General features: G+C 55.3%; 1 protein-coding gene across 1 annotated transcript in view; it reads right to left on the minus strand.

The window, feature by feature from the left end:
* The window catches only part of LOC117651007, a 51,838-nt gene that overhangs the window by 13,783 nt on the left and 19,318 nt on the right, over positions 1 to 18,737 (minus strand). Inside the window, exon 6 of the mRNA XM_034394705.1 lies at positions 7,589 to 7,782. Within this exon, the coding sequence (XP_034250596.1) occupies positions 7,589 to 7,782 (194 nt within the window). The remainder of the gene's footprint in view (positions 1 to 7,588; positions 7,783 to 18,737) is intronic.

Genomic DNA, 18,737 nt, shown 5'->3' on the forward strand with positions numbered 1-18,737 from the left:
CGTCCCGCCCAAGGTTCCGCCGGCCCGGCCCGCTGGAGCGTACGGCCCGCAGACTCAAAAGGCTTCCCGGAACGCGGGACAGAGGAAGCGTCTCACTAGTTGTGGAGTTCCGAAGCGCAGAAAGGCGCTGGCCTGGCCCTCGACCCGGCCGAGTCGCAGCACAACCGCCCGCTAAAGCGACTGAAAGACGGCGGACCTTCTTGGAAAGGCGGCATTTGGACTCGGAGACCACCTTCAAGTCTTCACCAGGACTTTGCCAAAAGAACTTTCGGCCGCAATGAGAGTTCACGGCGGCTGCTCGAAGGTGCATCCCCGTGAGGACACGTCTCATTTCATATATAACGTCAAACAACTATGTTAAAAAGTCGAAAAAAAATCACCACCAAATTGCGACACAAAATTTTGTGATTATATTATTGCTAAATCGTGGCATTGACCCTGTCTTGATTAGCGTGATCCCACTTAATCGGAGTTCCGAAAAAAACGTCAGAAGTCTACAGACAGCCAAAACTGTTTCCCCAAACTGTTTGCATCAAACTGAATTTTCCAGTCAAAAAGTTTTAAAACTGCATTTTAAAATTCCACTCAAAATATTAAAACAGACGAAAGTCGAACGGTTTGAAATGGTTGCGAGACTTTGCACAAATGTCGCGCCAAAACACTGCGAGTGCCTGCTCTTCCCTTACGTGCCCTGTCCCAACTCCCGACTTCCCCGCGGCCGCGCGGTCCGTGTATGGGCGGCGTGGCGCGGCGTGGGGCCGCGCGAGGCGATTGACACAACCGGCCAACCAACCGGCGTCCCCAGCAACAGGCGGCAACCATAATTTATTCCGAGAACTACGAGCCAATCACCACTCTTGCAGCAGCTCGAACATCCCTCTGCATCGCCTTTTTTTTCGCACATGTGAGGAAAAAAATGCTTGATTTCAGTTTGATATAAAAGGAATTTTTGTCCCATCAAACGCAATTGATAGCTTTAATTGACCTCCCTTCACATATTTTTGGCTGAACTGACGTGAAATAGACTGCAAGAATACTGAATAATTTGGTCAAACGGTTAAAAAATTCTTGACAAAAAAGACAAACAAAAAGCACGCTCCCGTTTACGATTTATTAATGAAATGTGCCACATGGCGAATTTCATATCTTGAAACGCTGCTTTCAAATTGTTCTCCATGGACAAACAGCGCGCCCATTGGGGGAATGCATGATTGCTTGTTGTTCCAGACTGAGATTGGTACTGTGCAGCTTGGCCAGGGCCTCCAGGGCCTCCAGGCCGTGCAAGGCGTCGCTTTGTTTACCTTCGCCTCGCCTCGCTTCACCACCGCGAAGCCCCGAACTGGGGCAAGCCAGGCAAGCCAGGCAAGGATAGGAGGCAAGGGAGAACAGACGGACGGACGGGGAACAGGGCGGACAGGATGGCAGGCAGGTCGATATGCGTTGTGAATGAGACACGGATGACCGGGGGGAGGGGGCGGAGTGGGGCGGGGAGGGGAGGCCGATGGAGACATTGTGAAACGGCCAGCCGGTGCGGGAGAGGGAGGGGGGGGGGCAGGTGACGAAGGTTTTCTATTTGTCCCGCGCCGCCCTACCCCCGCTTGTTCTCCCTCTGTCCTCCTCCCTGTTTACCACTACTCCCTTCCTTCTTGCAAGGACTTTGGAAGCCCCTGGTGAGCGCAGGCCCTGGCAGGCCCTGCCGGGTGGGCCGCGCCCCCGCCACCCCCTCCAAGGGCCCCTCGCTCCCGCCCCCTTTTGCCACCCGCCCGGCGCAGCGCACCCTTTGCGATCAATCCATGCTCCCCCTCCCCCTCCTCCCCCCGCTCGCGCCCTTCGAGGTCCTTCCGCATTGTCTGTAGCAACGTATTGAACGGAGGCTTACATAACGAATGGCCGGAGGAGGCGGCGGCGTCACTAGAAGACGCCAGCCAGCGGACTAGGCATGCATAGACCCTGTAGAGCCTGTAGCCTGGCGAGTCTCGGATGCAGCGCCGCCGTCCAGCAGGCGGACCTCTGGGTGGCGCGCTCTCTCTCTCTCTCTCTCTCTCTCGCCTCTCTCTCTCTCTCTCTCTCTCTCTCTCTCTCTCTCTCTCCGCTCCCTCTCCCCCTCTCTCCCTTTACATGTAAAAAAATTGTGACAAAATTTTAACTCATTTCTCGGCTTTAATTGTAAAAAGTATCCCCCAAACAAATAACTTTTAAAAACCAAATCTCTCCCTCACTCCATAAAAAGAAAAAAAAAACACCGTGGCACCGAAGCAGCGCGAGGCTGCGTTGTTTGTGAACGCGCGCGCAGTGTTGACCCAGAAGCGAGAAACGTGGCGCCGCACTCGTTAGAATCCGATTTCGCATTCCGTCCCGACGAGTTTCGCGAATCGAGTTTCAATAATCGGACCCACATGCGCCAGGCAAGCAGAGACGCGCATTCGTGCTGACACTAACGACGTCGCGCTGCCGCCGTCTGCACGCCCATTGCAAAACACCCGGAAGGCTGCGCGCCGCGCCACTCCTTCGACGCGTGTTATACACTGCAAAGGTCTCACGGTGAAAGGCTGCACCGCCACAGTGAAGACTCTCTCCATAATGCCCCCGAAATTCGTCAAAATATCTACAAATTACATACAGGGAATTCCCAATAGAGTAACACGTACTTTCCTATGCGTGTCTTAAAAGTACGGTGAAAGTATCATCTGCTAAAGAGTCGTCTCTGGAACCATGCTGGTTGACTCGGCACAAAGTGAATTTCACTTGGATGTTTCAAGTTCGAGTGAATTATCTCGGTTCAAGAGACGCCTTTGCGCGCCTTTGGTTGGAGGAACGCACGACTTTCGCCCTCGGTGCACTGCAGTGGCGCGGCGACGCGGCGACGGGCAGAGGGTGAACGCACACGCGGTAGGGGACCCGACCCGAGCCGACCCGACCCGACCATACCCGGGCACGCGGCGCCGGCCGTAAGCGAATCCGCACACCGCCACGCTGGGCAGGCTGCCCGCCCACTGCCTCTCGCACTCACGGGGCGTCCCGTGCAGGTGCGAGAGAGGCAGAGCGGCGAAAACGACACTCAGTCTGCCGGCTGGCGGGCTGGGGGGCTGGCGCACGGCGAGGCCTGCCGCCCCTGGCCGAGGGCCGGGCCCACCACGCCGCCCGCCAGCAGGGCCAGCAGGGCCAGCAGCGGCACGTCGGCGCGTACACTGCGAGGGGGAGGGGGCGGTGTCCTTGCACCCAGGGAACCCAGGGCAGTCCTCGCGCGCGTCGATATGAGGCGCCGCGAGAAGGGCAAAAGTAGCAGGGGTGGGGGAGGGGGAAGAAGCGGTGTGGTGAGGTCGTAGCGGGGTGGGGGAGGGGTGGGAGAGGGGTGGGGGAGGGGGACGCGGCAACGGGGTGAGGCTGAAGGGCTGAGCGGGCGACAAGACGGAAAAGGGGGTGGTGAGACAGGCAGACAAGCGCGGCCGGCACAAAGAAAGAGCTCAAATTGGAGGACCCTTTTGGGCGGCGGCTCAATCGCCACGCCAGCGGCGTCACGGCGCGGCGTCACGGCGCGGCGGCACGGCGCGGCCCAAGACGGCGTGGGAAGCCCCCCGGCTGGGGGAGGGGAGGGCCACACCGATCCGGGTTGTCGGCATGGAGGCGCGGCCCGAGACGGCGCACGCGAGCCGTGACAACGACCGCCACCGCGAAGCACGTGTCGCCGCCGGCGAGGGCAGGGCCCGGCAGGGCCGTCCGGAACTTGGCTAAAATCGCTCACTTTGACATCAATGTGACTTGAAACTCTTACAAATCTGTTCCACGGCGCGAGCCGGCCGCGTCATCCTTGGCGCCCCGCAGTACCCCTTCACGCCTCGTATCGACGCGCAACCGATGCATGCCGGGGCTGCCCAGGGCTGCCCAGGGGTGAGGGAACTCCCCGCGCGGGATTGCCGCGGCACAGCCCCCTCCCTTGCGCCCCCGCGGACCGCGAGGCAGGAGGGCCCCCTCCGCCCCCCTTTCCCCCGTCCTGGCAGTGCCGCGGGCCGCGCCGGCGGATAGTGGGCCCTGTACGCACGGCGGGCACGGCGGCCCCGGCCTGCCGCCACTGCCGCCACTGCCGCCCGCGCAGCCCGCGCAGCCCAGAGCAACAAGCGCCCGGCCGCCCCGCCCCGCCCCGCCCCGCCCCGCCCCGCCCGCCCCGCCCGCCGCACCCCGCCCTGCCGCGCCCCGCCCCAGCGGCGGCCTCGCATCAATGTGCCGCCGGCGTGGAGGGGTGGGGCGGGGCGGGGCGGGGTGGGGCGGGGTGCAGCGGGGAACTGACACCTGTAGGAGTCTGGGCAGCGAGGCCCTGGGTCGGCGAGGGCCCCACTAGGGCCGGCCCATGATCGATAGCCGAGGGAGGGGGGCGCATCGACGCAGCCCTTCGCGCGGCCCTTCGAGGGGGAGGGGGTGGGTACGTCTGGCACAGCTTCCGGCATGGCTTTGCCGTGAGAGGGCGCTGCAGCAGGCAGAGGGGTGTGGCGCCTCTGTCCAGCCTCCGGTTGGCATGGCAACCAGCCGCGGCGACGGCGAGCCACCGGTCGTTGCTGACCCCCCCCCCTTCCCCCCGGCGCCCGGCCCGCGCCCCGCACGCGCCTACCTGGCGCCACCGACATTCTTCTGCGGGGCACACATGACCCAGGGTCAGTGGCAGTGGAGGGGCATCGGGTCGATGGGAGGAAAAGGGACGGCTTCTTCCGCTTCGGCAAGACTGACCAACAATTTACGGAGGAATCACAAAAATACGAGCAAAAATAAGTCACGCTATTTTTAGGTGTGGCTTTATTTTTCGCGTTTTCTGGTCAAACGGAAACGAAGAACGGTAGCGGCTCATTCAATTTATAGTGTGAAAAATCACCGATAGGACGAACTGTGAGCTCTAATCCAGAATGGCACAATGTCAAACCAAGTATGTATGGAGAAATCCACACTTCCAAGTGCGGAGTAATTGACCACATTTGGGTTTGTGGGAGTTTGCAAAGTGTGAAGTAGCTCACACAGCCCCTATCTCTTGTCATGGTGGACACGACGAGAACGCCACACTTGGTTCCGCAGTGTAGTAGCCTAACGCTTGCAAGCGTTAGGGCCTTTGAGCCATGCCGATTTCCGGCAGGGCACACCAGTCCTACCCGTTACCCGTTACCGCCCGAATTTGCAGGGTCTGACCGATCCGTTTGTTTACAGAGCACAGCGGTTACGCCATGCTTGGCCGGGCCGCACACTTCGTCCAACAACGGAGTAGCCCCCAAACTTGACCATTCGTGTTCCGAGTCTCGAATGGACGGCGGTCCTGGCGCCGTCACTTACGTGACCGGTTCGCCGGGGGCTTCCCTAAACAATGGGCGCTAAAGAGGCAAGGCAGGGCGAACAGTGCGCTAAATTGGAGCGCACTCTGATTCCAGAAACGTCACGTCACGTTGAAGCGAATGTGACAAAATGACACGTTCCTTGGAGCGTTGTGTCACAATTGTTTGAATGTAGCCATAAATTAGCTTATTCACGTTCAAACGAATGTGACACAGTGCTCAAAGGAACGTGACATTTTCTCCTCTTCGTTTCAACGCGACATCACGTTTCTGGAATGAGAGTGCAACCTTACGCGTCAAAGCCGACACGCCATTCTCCAAGCGTACTGGGAATTTCGCATCCACCGATGGATTTGGGTCCCAAGCGACGAGGGCAAGACTCATAATACGTAGGGATCGTCCAATTAATACATGTTGATTATAATCGCCTCGGGAAGAGGCTGGGCGAGGGCGGTGCTTAGATTCCGTCAGCATGGCAGGTTAGGTTAGGAATGACATGGGGCGGGTGGGGTCCAAACCTTTCCGGAGATGATTACGTGGTATGTGGACAGTCCCTCGATAACAGTGGCTGCTGTGTCTCTCTGTGCGCAGTGATTGGGTTGTCCGTGCTCCTTTGACAGACGAGCGGACGGGTCGATTCGCTCGAGTGGAACCACTGCATTCCGCTTTGTGTACCTCTCGGCTCGGCTTGCTAGACAGATTCCAGCCAACGTGCTTCCCTTGTGTTCGGTGCAGCCGAGGCACCGTCACCGCGCCAGGCTGATGGTGCACGTCTCTGTCGCACGACAGCCCAAACCACACTGCAAAGCGTGAGCCAGTCTCCACAATCGTCAGACACGTCGTTCACACTTGTAAGCGTGAGGCACGCGCCGTAAACACTTGCAATCGTGAGACACGTGACACTTGTAAGCGTCAGACATTTTGGCTCACGCTAGACTGTCTGACACTTGGATTTGCAGTGCTGCGAACGCTAAAAACCACGACAAAATCATGGAGGGCACCCAAACGCTAAGAGTGTAGCGTACAACGTCCATTGGTGCGATGCCTTTATACAACCCCTTGCATTCTCACTACTATGTAGGTTTTTGTGCATACGCTGCGTGAGGAGCTCAACCGTTGCGCAAAGGATTGCGCGCAACACTGCACGATTTTCTGCATACACAAATTCGTGCACTTCGGCGTACAAATTTGTGCGTTACCGAAGTGCAGGTTGCGTTTCGCGCACGGGTGCGCGTGAAAGCCTTCATGGCCGTTTAAGCATAGGGCATTTATGCCCGAACGCACTTCCCGCTTCGGAGTGAGGCGTGCGCCAGGCGTGTTAGGCACCTCATCTCCCTGCCTTGCTGCCTTGCCCTAATCGATTGCTCGTGAGGGGGAGGCAGGCAGGGCCGAGGGTCCGTCTCGCATCGTCGAGAGGGGAGGGGGAGGGGGTGGGTCCTACACACACCCCGACCGCGGGTTACCTGCGTAGCCACCGCGGGTGACGGGGTTCCCGTGGGATTTCCCACGTACGTCACATGACGAATTTTTTGAATGACAGTCTATTTTGACAAGCTTCTGTGCAAAGTACTTATTGGACTACACACTAGAGACAACCCCAGGCACAGAGTGTCGTCAGGTCCTTGTCTTGTGAAACGGATAGCGCTCTCACTGGAAACCCAAAAGTACACCACACCAACAGAACAGATGTGGTGGTCGAGTGCCAATTTGCCCGCATCGAATCGTGTCAATGCACACCACATCACAAACGCCGTCTGACTTGTAAAGCTCCTCTCCTTTTGCGTGGAGCAAACCCGGTCCGCACCACACGTGTGGTGCGGAGACGACACAGACCACGTCTCCTCGTGCGGACCCTACTTCGTGAGGCAGCATAAGTCACGGTCCAGACCACACGCGCGGTGCAGACCACGGTAGGGCTTTCAATGCTGCCCTTGGCAAAGAGGAAGACGAGTACACGCTCCAGTCCGCTTGGCCATGAATGGCCAGAAAGGGACGGGTCCTTCACCGACCCTCCATTCCCTCACTTGCGAGGAGAAGGAAGTTGCGCACTTTTTCCTCGTTCCAAAGTAGCAATTGGCCGATTGAGTGTCCCGAGCAGCAGCAAAGCCGCAGGGAACGCCCCAAGACCAACTTGATTGCCCTCGTGCTCGTCATGGCGCGACGTGAAGCGACGTGAAGCGACGTGAAGCCTTGTTTGGCCCAAAACATCCGGGAGAAGCGTGCAAAGGGGCGAGCGAGGCGCACGGCGCGCTCAAGGCGACAGGCACTTTGGCACTCACCCTCGGTGAGAGCATCATCTTCTTCTTGACCTGCGGCGGGCTGTCCTGGGGGCTGTTCTGGGGGCTGCCCTGGGGGCGGACCGGCCCCGCGGTCCCCGGAGTCCCCGCCGAGGACCTGCCGCCCTGGGAGCGACTCCGCACTTGGTCTCGCATGGCCTTGCGCAGGCGAGCCTCCTTGGGGTTGTACACATAGTCTGCAACAAAGGCACGCCAGGATGAGCAAGCGGAGCAAGCTGGGTCGCGGGGGCTGGTCTGGAAACCGAGGCAGAGATCGAGGCCAACATCCTGGGAAGTCAGACGGGATTTGATGCCCGTAACACTGCCCGGGGGCCACTTGCAGTGGAGCGTGATTCGATTCATATTGACCTGTTGCAGCAACAAAAAATCTAACTCTCAGATTGACTAGTTTCGCTTGTGGCTGTATCTTTGCCACCCTTCTTTCCTGGGGTTTGGTGGCACATCGGATTGGCAGGCTAGCCCTGGGTTGCTTCCTTCAAAATTTGTACCTGCAGGCATCCCCACACCCCGAAACCCGATTGGAATCCCTGGAAGCGAGGGGGCCCGCCGAGGGCCGACGGTCCGCTGATCATCCCCCGGCGATGCTCTCTCTCTCTCTATCTCTCTCTCTCTCTCTCTCTCTCTCTCTCTCTCTCTCTCTCTCTCTCTCTCTCTCTCTCCTTCCCTCTCTCTCTCTCTCTCTCTCCTTCACACACAGAGAAATTCCCCGCAACATCCAACACTGTTGTCAGTAGACTGATTCCGCGAAAGTTGTTCTCGTCGCTCTCTTTCTCTCTCCCGGACCGAAGCGGGGCGTCCCATGGGTGCGAGGGAGCCAGAGCGAGACAGAGCGACGAAGTCAGGAGAGGAGCCACTCGATGCACCTCGTTGCGCATACCGAATTCCAGGCCAGGCCACCTGATGCAATCATTTCTCGCTGACTGGCCCGATTCACCCCCCCTCTCGGGCCTCGAATCTAGCCTCGAATCGAGCCTCGAATGCGCCCGGCTCACTGATTCGGGCGCGCCGGCGCGGCCGACACTCGCTAATGCGGCCGGTGCTCCCGGCTGCACCGAACCTCCTCTTCGGCAGATTGATTCCCAGAGTCGTTTCCGTCGCTGTCTCTCTCACACTCATGCGGCGCCCCGAGTAGGTGCGAGAGAGACGGAGTGACGAAAACGACTCCTCTAAAAATCCGTCTGCAGATAATCAAATTGAGGAGGGAGAGGGGGGAAGAGAGAGAGAGAGAGAGAGAGAGAGAGAGAGAGAGAGAGAGAGAGAGAGAGAGAGAGAGAGAGAGAGAGAGAGAGAGAGAGAGAGAGAGAGGGAGAGATTCGACGCCGACGAAGACGCCCGCCACCAGCCGGGTAGGCAACAAGCACAACGCCGGCGCGCGCCAACCCCGATGCAGGCGTCCTGCAGAGGCAACCTTAATCCAAACCAAGTTTAAAACTCATTCCCCGGCTCGTTTCCCGGTCTTCATGACGCGAAAAATCACCCCAAATACCACCGGAATGGAACGAATGTGTAAATTCAAACGAACGAGACAAAGTTCACATTCAAAACGACTAAGATGTCACTTTCGTCACAGAACAGTAAAACCATTAATACAAAATATAAAGCAAAAAAAAAAAAATTCAATGATAACGCATTACACGGTGTTCCGGTTGTGGAAAAGAATCTGAGCCGTCAAAAGCACAAAAATCTCTCCCCTTCTGGGGAACTTGTGTCCGAGCGTGCCGGCCGGCGAGCTCCAATCTCAAACCGAGCGATTCGCCGCGGATCATCAAGGGCGATCTGCGGGGCCCCGCAAACCGGACTTGCGGTCGCGGAGGTGAGGTGTGCCCCATGGTGGGCCCCATGGTGGCCGCAACCCTCCCGGCGAGGATGCTCCGGGGCGGGGAGGGGGGAGGCAAAGGGAGGGGGCGTACCGCTTCGGCCTTGCCTAGCTAGCCTCCGCCACACCCAGTGGGGCCCAGCGGGGCCCAGCGGGAGGGGGCTCAGGGCGTATCGACTGCATGTGAGGTTGGGGCCCTCAAAACCCCCGGCCTCCCTCGGCCGGGCCCCACCCGGCCCCACCCACGCCGCACTCCGTCTGCACTTGTTTACAGGAGGGCCCGGGATGGGGAGGGGCAGGGGCCTTTCCCTATAGTGTCTCTCGCGGTCCGACGCGTTGGAGGGGGGATGCCGCTTCGAGCTTCTGTCGAGAGAAGAATATCGATGGTGCCACTCTCAGCGTATTACATTTCATTCTTTTCGGAAAAACAAGAGCTTGAAGAAACATTTCTTGGTATTGCTCATTTGGAAGATATGAACAATTTACGTCGTGAAATCAGTGAAGAGCACACCAAATTACTTCGTGTATTTTTAGTGCGTACCTTTATACCAATATCGTGACAGTCGGACGAAGGGTGTAAAGGAAATAGCAAGTTCCAAAAAAAAAAACAACACGGCAAAAAAAAAAAAACTGCAAAAAATTGAGGCTTTTCTCCAACCTCCTGCATTTGTTGAGTCGGGGGAACCGGTGCTATACAGGCGGCAACCCCAGGGGTTCTCGAATGATATATTCCGGTTGAAGGGCGGGGGTTGAGAGCCTTGGCTTCTCGCGATAGGTACGGTTTGTACCCCCTTGCAGGGTAGCCACTCAATTCCGAAAATGAAATCCCCGGTTTTTTTTTCGGTTTTTCCCGGTCAAAATTAAGGCTTTTCTGGGTATTTTAGTGGTTCAAAGGCGCTTGTTCAGGGCGCGGCAGCGCACGCCTCGGCTGGGCTGCCGCCGGCCGCGGGCGAGGCGCAACAATGCGGGACGAAGGGACGGACTCGTATCCAAAACATTAGCTCTGCGGCACAAGGGGTAGCCAACTCAATATTTTCATGTACACTGATTATATTTAGAGTATGATAACATGTGATTTCTTTTGATTATTTTATTATTAATCACTGATTGTAGGAGGTTATTATGTTGATTGGGGATTATTTGAGCGCCGACCTCGGAAAGCTGTTAAAGTGTCGGAAATTCAATATTGATGGCTTTGAGCAGCCACTGCGTCAAATTTAGTTGCGGTCATAGGCCTTCCTCGACGCCTTACTATTCTGAAGACCCTACTCTTTCATGCCCCGCCTCGGGAAGGCATTGACCGCTGATAGTTTGGGAGCAGTGGTCTCACAAAAATGGTCAAACAGTGAATAAATTTCAGAAAATTACCGTTTTTGCTGACTTTGAGCGGTCACTGCATCCAATTTAGTTGCGGTCATAGGCCTTCCTCGACGCCTTACTATTCTGAAGACCCTACTCTTTTATGCCCCGCCTCGGGAAGGCTTTGACCGCTGATAGTTTGGGAGCAGTGGTCACGCAAAAATGGTCAAAGAGTGAATGAATTTCAGAAAATTACCGTTTTTGCTGACTTTCAGCGGTCACTGCATCCAATTTAGTTGCGGTCATAGGCCTTCCTCGACGCCTTACTTACTATTCTGAAGACCCTACTCTTTTATGCCCCGCCTCGGGAAGGCTTTGACCGCTGATAGTTTGGGAGCAGTGGTCTCACAAAAATGGTCAAAAGTGATTGAATCCCCGAAAGTATGACTGTCATTTCATTGGATGATGTTGATTATTTCACTGATTACCAACTAGACTTGCAATGATTATCTTGAGTGGGGTACCCCCTTGTTGCGGCACCGACGACTACGACTGAACCTTCAGAAGAAATTGACCTACAGGCAGCGCGGGGCTTTTTCGCCTTTTGCCCGGTTTTAATACGAAATTCCCGTTTTTTTCCGGTTTTTTTCAGGAGATTTTTTTTCCCGGGTTTTCCCCGGTTTTCCCGGTCGGTGGCCACTCTGCTCCTTGGTGCTGTCCAGCGCTCCTTACCCAATGCAGCCCATTCGTGGGCCACCTTCAAATGACTTCTTAACTCCAGACCAACGAATGAACGAACCCGCCCACGCCACCACAGCGAGGGTCAGGAAGCATGCAGTCGGGCACCCCCAGAGAGCCTAGGCCGAGGCCGGCCCGCCGAAGCGGATTGGTTTTAAGACCGACCAAAATGGTCCAACAAATGATGTTGGCCACCAAGCCATCCTGGCTTGCGCCTATGTCGAGTGCTGGACGACGAGTAAGAGTCGCAGTGGGAGGAAGTCAGTCGATAAATGTGAGATGTGCGGAATCGAACCCCGGACCCTACCGTCGAGGTTGGACGCCTGTTCGCTCGAAGCCACCACACCCAAGAATCGGGTTATTGGCGCGACAGGATCGAAACTAATCAAAACCGTAATGAGAGGGTCGGCCATAACGAGCTGAGACAAATTGGGATTCGATCCGCCGTTGGGTGCCAACCCTTCGACAACCTGGGTCACCGCGGCACGTGGTTGCGGATGGATTTGAAACGGACTTGGAGAGGCAGTGAGAAAAAAATACATAAATGTCGGGAATCGAACCCCGAGCTCGAGGGTCTAGTGCAGGCGCCTCTGCACTGTTGGCCTCGTACTAGTCGTACGCCGCGAGTTGGCCAGTCGCACTGAGAGATTTGTTTCACATAAAAAAATAAAACTTTGGTCTCCGGGATCGAAATGTTTTTTATCCTTCCAACCTTAACACAGGTATTTAAGTTTGGGTTCTACGCATCAAAAATTTCCGTTTCAGCGTTGAAAATATTGATGCCTGGAACTCAAACTCGAGTACCTGCGTTAAGGTTGGACGAACACATTATGATCCCGCAGATCAAAGTGTTCATTCCTGATGTGAAACAAGATCTCTCGGAAAGAAAATTCGATACGTCAGTAGTCGATCGCGTGACCTTACCGATGGAACCCGACACCTCTCATCTCACGGCAAAAGCGGGGAACCCCTTGTCGCCGGGGCCAAACGTTTCACTGAGCCAATTTCGTCTTCGTCAAATATTGCAGCGAGACAGCCGAAGTTTTTGCACCTGCACTCTAAAAAAAATCAGTACAGAATTTTGTAACATGGTTACGCAGCTTTTTCAATAACATGTGTTACAGAAATTTGTATCACGATGGATACAATTTTTTTCTTTGTAACTTGGTTACAGAATTTCGTAACGGTTACAAAATTTGTAAACAGTCGTTATTCTTCCAAATCAAGCTTCAAAATGAGAATTTTGTTCGAACGTAGTCTCCGTGGGTCTGATTGAAGGTCCATATGCCATCCTTCGAGTCACAACTTTCCCAGATGTACTCTGAGAAGTCGGGAATCGAACCCCAAACTCTGGGTTGGCGGCCCGCCACGCTACCAACTGCGCTGTGCGGACACCGTGGAGGGAGCGGCGCAGGTAGCCGGTGACCTGAGGCGCGCGTGGTAAGGGACGGAGGCCTTGCCAGCCAAGCATACACGAGACTGAATCTCTTATTCAGAGTCGGGAAAAATAAAAGCACATGAAAACTCTAAGTTTAACTTGTCTCTATGGGCACTGCTGTTCAATTTTGCCGTTAAAACATTCTGTTTTAATCTCTGATACAGAATTTAGTATCCAGTTACAATTTTCTGTATCAGTTATGTTACAAACATAATATTGTAACCTTCATGTAACAAATTTCTGTATCAAGCTCCAAAATGATTCATTTTTCTGTAACCGGCACATCTGATACAAAATTCTATATCACTAATACAAATATTTGTAACCAATACAGGTGATACAAAATCCTGCATCAAAAATGATACAAAATTCTGTAACTTTTTTTGGCGAGCGATAGCGAGCCCTTGCCGTGTTTGGGCGCTCCAAAAAGTGACTGGTCGTGCGTCTGTCTGTCTGTCTGTCTGTCTGTAGCGTACACGCTCACGTTTCTCAGCAACTACAACAGTAATAGTTACCAAATTTTGTACCGAACATCTCCTAAAGGTCCCACAGGGGGAGTTTATCTTATATTCACGATTACTACCGTTTGAAATATTCAAAACATCTTTTTGAATTAGGTTCTTAGCGTGGTTAGGTTGGCAGCATATATAGCAATTTTTCATACTTGCGGCCGCGGCTCTCAAATACGGGACTGGCAAAACATTGGCAAATAAAACAAAATAGAGAGGAGAAGGGCTTAGAAGTGAGTTCGGTCTTAGTTTTTCTATATTCTAGAATGATTGAAACCCCTCCGGAGTGTCAACACAGTGAAATACGGAAAATGAAAGTGACAATTATTACGCGTTTCGTCCGTCCGTCCGCCCCCTCCCCTCCCCCGCCACAGGGGAAATGTTTTAGTCAGTGGAGTGTGTTTGATCGTTTGATAATTGCAAGAATGATTTGGTCTTTTTAAGTTTTGAGAGTGTATTTCCATTTTTATTCTCAGACATTATACTTTTTAGTTGTTTGCTTTGCTAAATAACAGTTAGAAAACAGATCAATGCAATCTTTGCTGACTCTTGGCACTGACTGGGGAAAGGCTTCATAGCAATGCTGTAAGTTTACTATAGTACTAACCTTAAAGATAACTATATGGTGAGTGAGAGTAGCGCATACATGGTTTGACTTTGACATCTGATTCAATGAGACGATTCAGTGACTTGGTCATATGATTTCATGAGACGATTCTTTTAATTTCATCATACATTGTCTGCGACAACTGGTAATTTGTGTCAGTCATGGTTTGAGTTGGCTGTCTTTTTAATTTATTCAGAATGTTAGGTAAATACTTATGCTATACTGTTTTAAAGATTAAATATCACATCATGACTATCTTTATGAATAAGATTAACTTGCGTTTAGCAATAAGTGGGCTCGACATTGAATCAAATGGAACGATTCATTGGATCAGACAGTAGGTCTTCTCCGTAAAGTAGTTGCAATCAGCCTGCCTGTAAATGTGTCTCTTTTTAATTAATTGAGATAAATCAATGTAGTTTTATCCACTAGTTTAAAATAAAAGGGAGATAAAAGGCGTTTTAGGTATTACTTATAACATTGTGTATTCATAAGTTCAATAACAAGGAGATATCGAATGGTAATTGAAGCATTTGTGAATCGTATTAAGTAATTCAATGCTGGCTGTTGAATGTTACTCGACTGAGTAACAGTGTCAGGGTTCATGTTACGACACAATGAACAGGAAACACACTTAGAAATTGCGAAAATGACTTCCAATTTCATCCCAGACCATTACTTTTCCCAAAATTTACCAATTTCTGACCAAAATTTTGAAGTCGTGTTCTACATAGCCTCCTGCAGTTTTGGGTGTGCTGATCACGAAAATGACTTCCAATTTCATCCCAGACCTTTACTTTTCCAAATATTTACCAATTTAGGACCAAAATTTTTGAGTCGAGTTATACATAGTTTCCTGCAGTTTTTGGTGTGCTGATCACGAAAATGACCTCCAATTTCATCCCAGACCTTTACTTTTCCAAATATTTACCAATTTTGGACCAAAATTTTTGAGTCGAGTTTTACATAGTTTCCTGCAGTTTTTGGTGTGCTGATCACGAAAATGACCTCCAATTTCATCTCACACCTTTACTTTTCCAAATATTTACCAATTTTGGACCAAAATTTTTGAGTCGAGTTTTACATAGTTTCCTGCAGTTTTTGGTGTGCTGATCACGAAAATGACTTCCAATTTCATCCCAGACCTTTACTTTTCCCAAAATTTACCAATTTGTGACCAAAATTTCAAAGTTGAGTTTCCCATTGTTTCCTGCAGTTTTCAGTAAGATAATCACGAAAATGACATGAACTCCGGCCCTTTCGTGACGGAAGACACTGTATTTATTGTGCACATATTCTTCGCCATCTCCTATAAGAATGTGTTCAGACGCATCGCTCGCCTACTACGCGCCCAGACTAAGCGGCGCGTACCCCTAGTTAGAGTGTGGCCCACCTGTTTTTCACGCATGGAGCTGGGGTAGCTCCTGCACTGCGGGCCGGAGATGAGCGCGAAAATGGAAAAGGTAACTGGCTTTCCCAGGGTCCTTTTGCGTCCAACGGTTCATTTCCTGGCTTGGGGGAAAAGGGAGAGGGGGGGGGGGGAGCAGCCCCATATGCAACACGAACTGATGCGTTCATGGATGACCCACATCACGAGGGCCATCGGCAAACTGACGTGCTTTCGACAGCTAATTTGGCATCCCCCCCCCTTTTTCATCGTTCCAATGACCACAGGGACCATACACTAGTGACAATAGGTAAATCATCATCACTGAAATAGGACGCTACGAGTAAGAGTGAGAGCGCGCTGGGCCAGACGGCAATCTCGAATGCAGTCCAGTCCGAAAACACAGCCTAAGTCAGGGCTAGTATGGGCGGGTGCTGTAGTGTGGGCCAGAAGGCCGGTGCAGGCAGCCAAAACTCCAGACGCGTTTGGAGCTCCAAAGTCACCTCAGTAGGACTCGGACGAAACGTGACCCCACCAATGTATCCCTCGTTCGGAGAGCAATCCATTGGTGTGGTCACACGTTCAGTTGGAGTCCCATTTAGCGACTCTGGAGCCTGGTACTCTGTTAGGCTTGCGCGGCTTGAAAGAACATACACGCACACGTCAACTCTGGTTGCAGCCGAGCCGAACTGACCCACGGCCCCGCGGCCCCGCCACCGCCTTAGAATGTTTAAAGATGCGTTCTCTGAGACCCTCTGGGCCCACACTTTCTTCCTCATGCATGTGCATCGCTCGCTGCCCTAGACAGCGATCTCAACGCTGCGAGCTCGCGAGTCTCCCTGACACGCAACGCCGCCGCCGTGCGTACAAACACCGTTACTACAAGAAAAGGTCTTTTGAAAAAAATTACGAGCAAGTTTGTACACACTCTCATACTCGCACTGAGGTTTTCTTTAACGACGTGTTGACGTTTGTGCACATGAATGAGCATGTTAACATTTTTACCTGTTCTAAAAATTAAAAAATCAATTTCATCACGTCTAGTCAAATCTGTTCAGCTTCTTAAAGAAATTCTATTAATGTGCAAAAGCGTCTATGAATATTAACTACATATTAATTGAAGGTTGAGAGTGCACCTGTATTCTTGACTTTGGAACGATCTTGATGAAGTCAAAAACAACATCATCGAAACAAAATTTACTTGGTTAAAGAAATTACATATATAATCATTTGTGCATGGAAAAGATCTCGTTTTCAACAATAGTGACAACATTTGGGCTCGGTGTGGCGGGGCAGCCGCAACCCCCATCCTTCGTCCCCTTGCGCCGATTGGCTCGCTAAATTAGAAATCGACCCGAAAGAAGAAAAACAACGGGGAGTGCTTGTTTGCCCAATTCGTGCTCAATTGGCGCGCGAGGGATGCACTCGCGTGGCGACTCAATGTAAACAAACCGCCGGCGCCTCGCGCATTACGAAGTAAACAAGGTGGACAGCCTCGTCACGCTATCTAGGCTGCGCCGCGCTAGGCTAGGCCGGCGGGGCGCGCTGGCCGCGGCGGTCCGGCCGGCGTGGAGGGCCTGGAGTGCACCGAGCCAACAGGTGCTGAATGCTGGAATGCGGACGGGCACGCCGAGCACGCCGGGCCGAGGAGGCCGAGGACCAGGCCCAGGCCCGCGCCAAGGCACAAGACTTGCGGACACCTGTTGTCATTCACCTGGACTGTAGCCGCCGTATCCGTAGCCGTAGTGGTAGCCGTTGTTGTAGTCCAGCGGGGCCGGGCCGGCCGGGCCGCAGCCGTTGTCGCCGCCCACAGAGCACGACTGGTAGGGCGAGTGGTACTCGGGGTAGTGCGAGTAGCTGAAGGCCTGCAGGTCTTGAAGGGGGTTGTACCCGGGGTAGCCACCCGACGAGTAGCCGCCGCCGCCCCCGGCACCGCCCCCGGCACCGCCCCCGGGCCCGCCCCCGGGGTAACTCTGGCACGAGTCCCCTTGGCTACAACAGTCCATGGCGAGGTGTGCCGGCCCCGCCATGGCGGCGTGCATGGCCGGGGGCCGCGTCGCCACGGCCGCCACGCCGCCGCGCCCTCGCCGCGCCCTCGCGAGGGCCTCACCAGTGGACCATCACCGAGGCGCGAAGCGTCACACGAGAAGCACGCAAGGAAGGCCTAGGCAGGGCCCCGCGCGGCCCTCAACCTCTCCGGGGCACCGCGCCGCACCGAATGAGCATGATGCCGCAGCGCCGAGCGCGCGGCCCCGCGCCCCGCCCCGCCACGCCCCGCGACGCCCCGCCACGCCCCGCGCGCAGCGGGTCGCCTCCCCAGCGCAGCACGGCGTAGCGCGGCGGTGGCGGTACGGTGCGGCGGGTCCTGGGCCGGGCGGGCGGAGTGCGGGCGGAGTGCGGGGTGGCCGTCGAGCGGGGGAGGGGGCGGACCGGCGCGGCGCCGGCTCGACCCAACGCCCGCCGCGGCCCTTCGGTCCCCTTCGGTCCCCTTCGGCCCCGTTCGGCTCGGCCCGAAGCGTGCCGAGTCCTCGCGCCGCTTGCGCCGCTTGCGCCACCGAACCCGGCCGGAACAGGAGTACAGGGGAAGGGGCGCACGCTTCCTGGTGGGAAAGGGGGCGTTGGGGTGGAAGCGGCGGGGGCGGCGGGGGCGGGGGCGTGGAGGGACGTGGACCGCGGGGAGCGCGTCGGGGCGGCGGCGGTGGTCAATGCTGCTAAGAGTCCGCCGCACCGACTGACACCGCGGCCCCCGCCCCGCCGCGCCCCGCCGTGCAGGGGGCGATGCCTGCCGCGGCCTGCCGCCCGGCCGGGGACCCGCGTGCGCCTGGCTGCCTGGCGCCGTGCGTGCAGGACACACGGGGCACTCCTTGACGGCCACGCACGGCGGGCCACGCCCTGCCGCGCGCACCCGCCCCGCCGCGCCCCGCCGCGCCCCGCCGCGCCCCGCCGCGCCCCGCCGCGCCCCGCCGCGCCCCGCCCCGCCTGCCTGACGCAAGTGCGCGCAACGGCGGCGCAAGATCATTGATTCCGGCCCCCGCCCTTTCTCTTCGGCATTAGCTCCCAATCCCGCGTCCTTCGTCCTTCGGGGCGGCCGGGCCTTGCGCCGGGCCTTGCGCCGGGCCTTGCGCCGGGCCTTGCGCCGGGCCAGGCCTGCACGCCGCGCCGCCTGCCGAACCGTACCGGGGCGACCGCAGCGCCCCCGGCGCCAGGGGCGGAACCAGCACGCAGATGGGCTTCGTCTGCGAGCCAGGCAAGACTTTAAGACGACGCGCGGAGTCGAGGTGCCGACGGCATGGCGACGGCATGGCGACGGCATGGCGACGGCATGGCGACGGCAGGC

Source organism: Thrips palmi, unplaced genomic scaffold, assembly GCF_012932325.1.
Source record: "Thrips palmi isolate BJ-2018 unplaced genomic scaffold, TpBJ-2018v1 HiC_scaffold_5, whole genome shotgun sequence".
In the NCBI taxonomy this organism is placed as follows: Eukaryota; Metazoa; Arthropoda; class Insecta; order Thysanoptera; family Thripidae; genus Thrips; species Thrips palmi.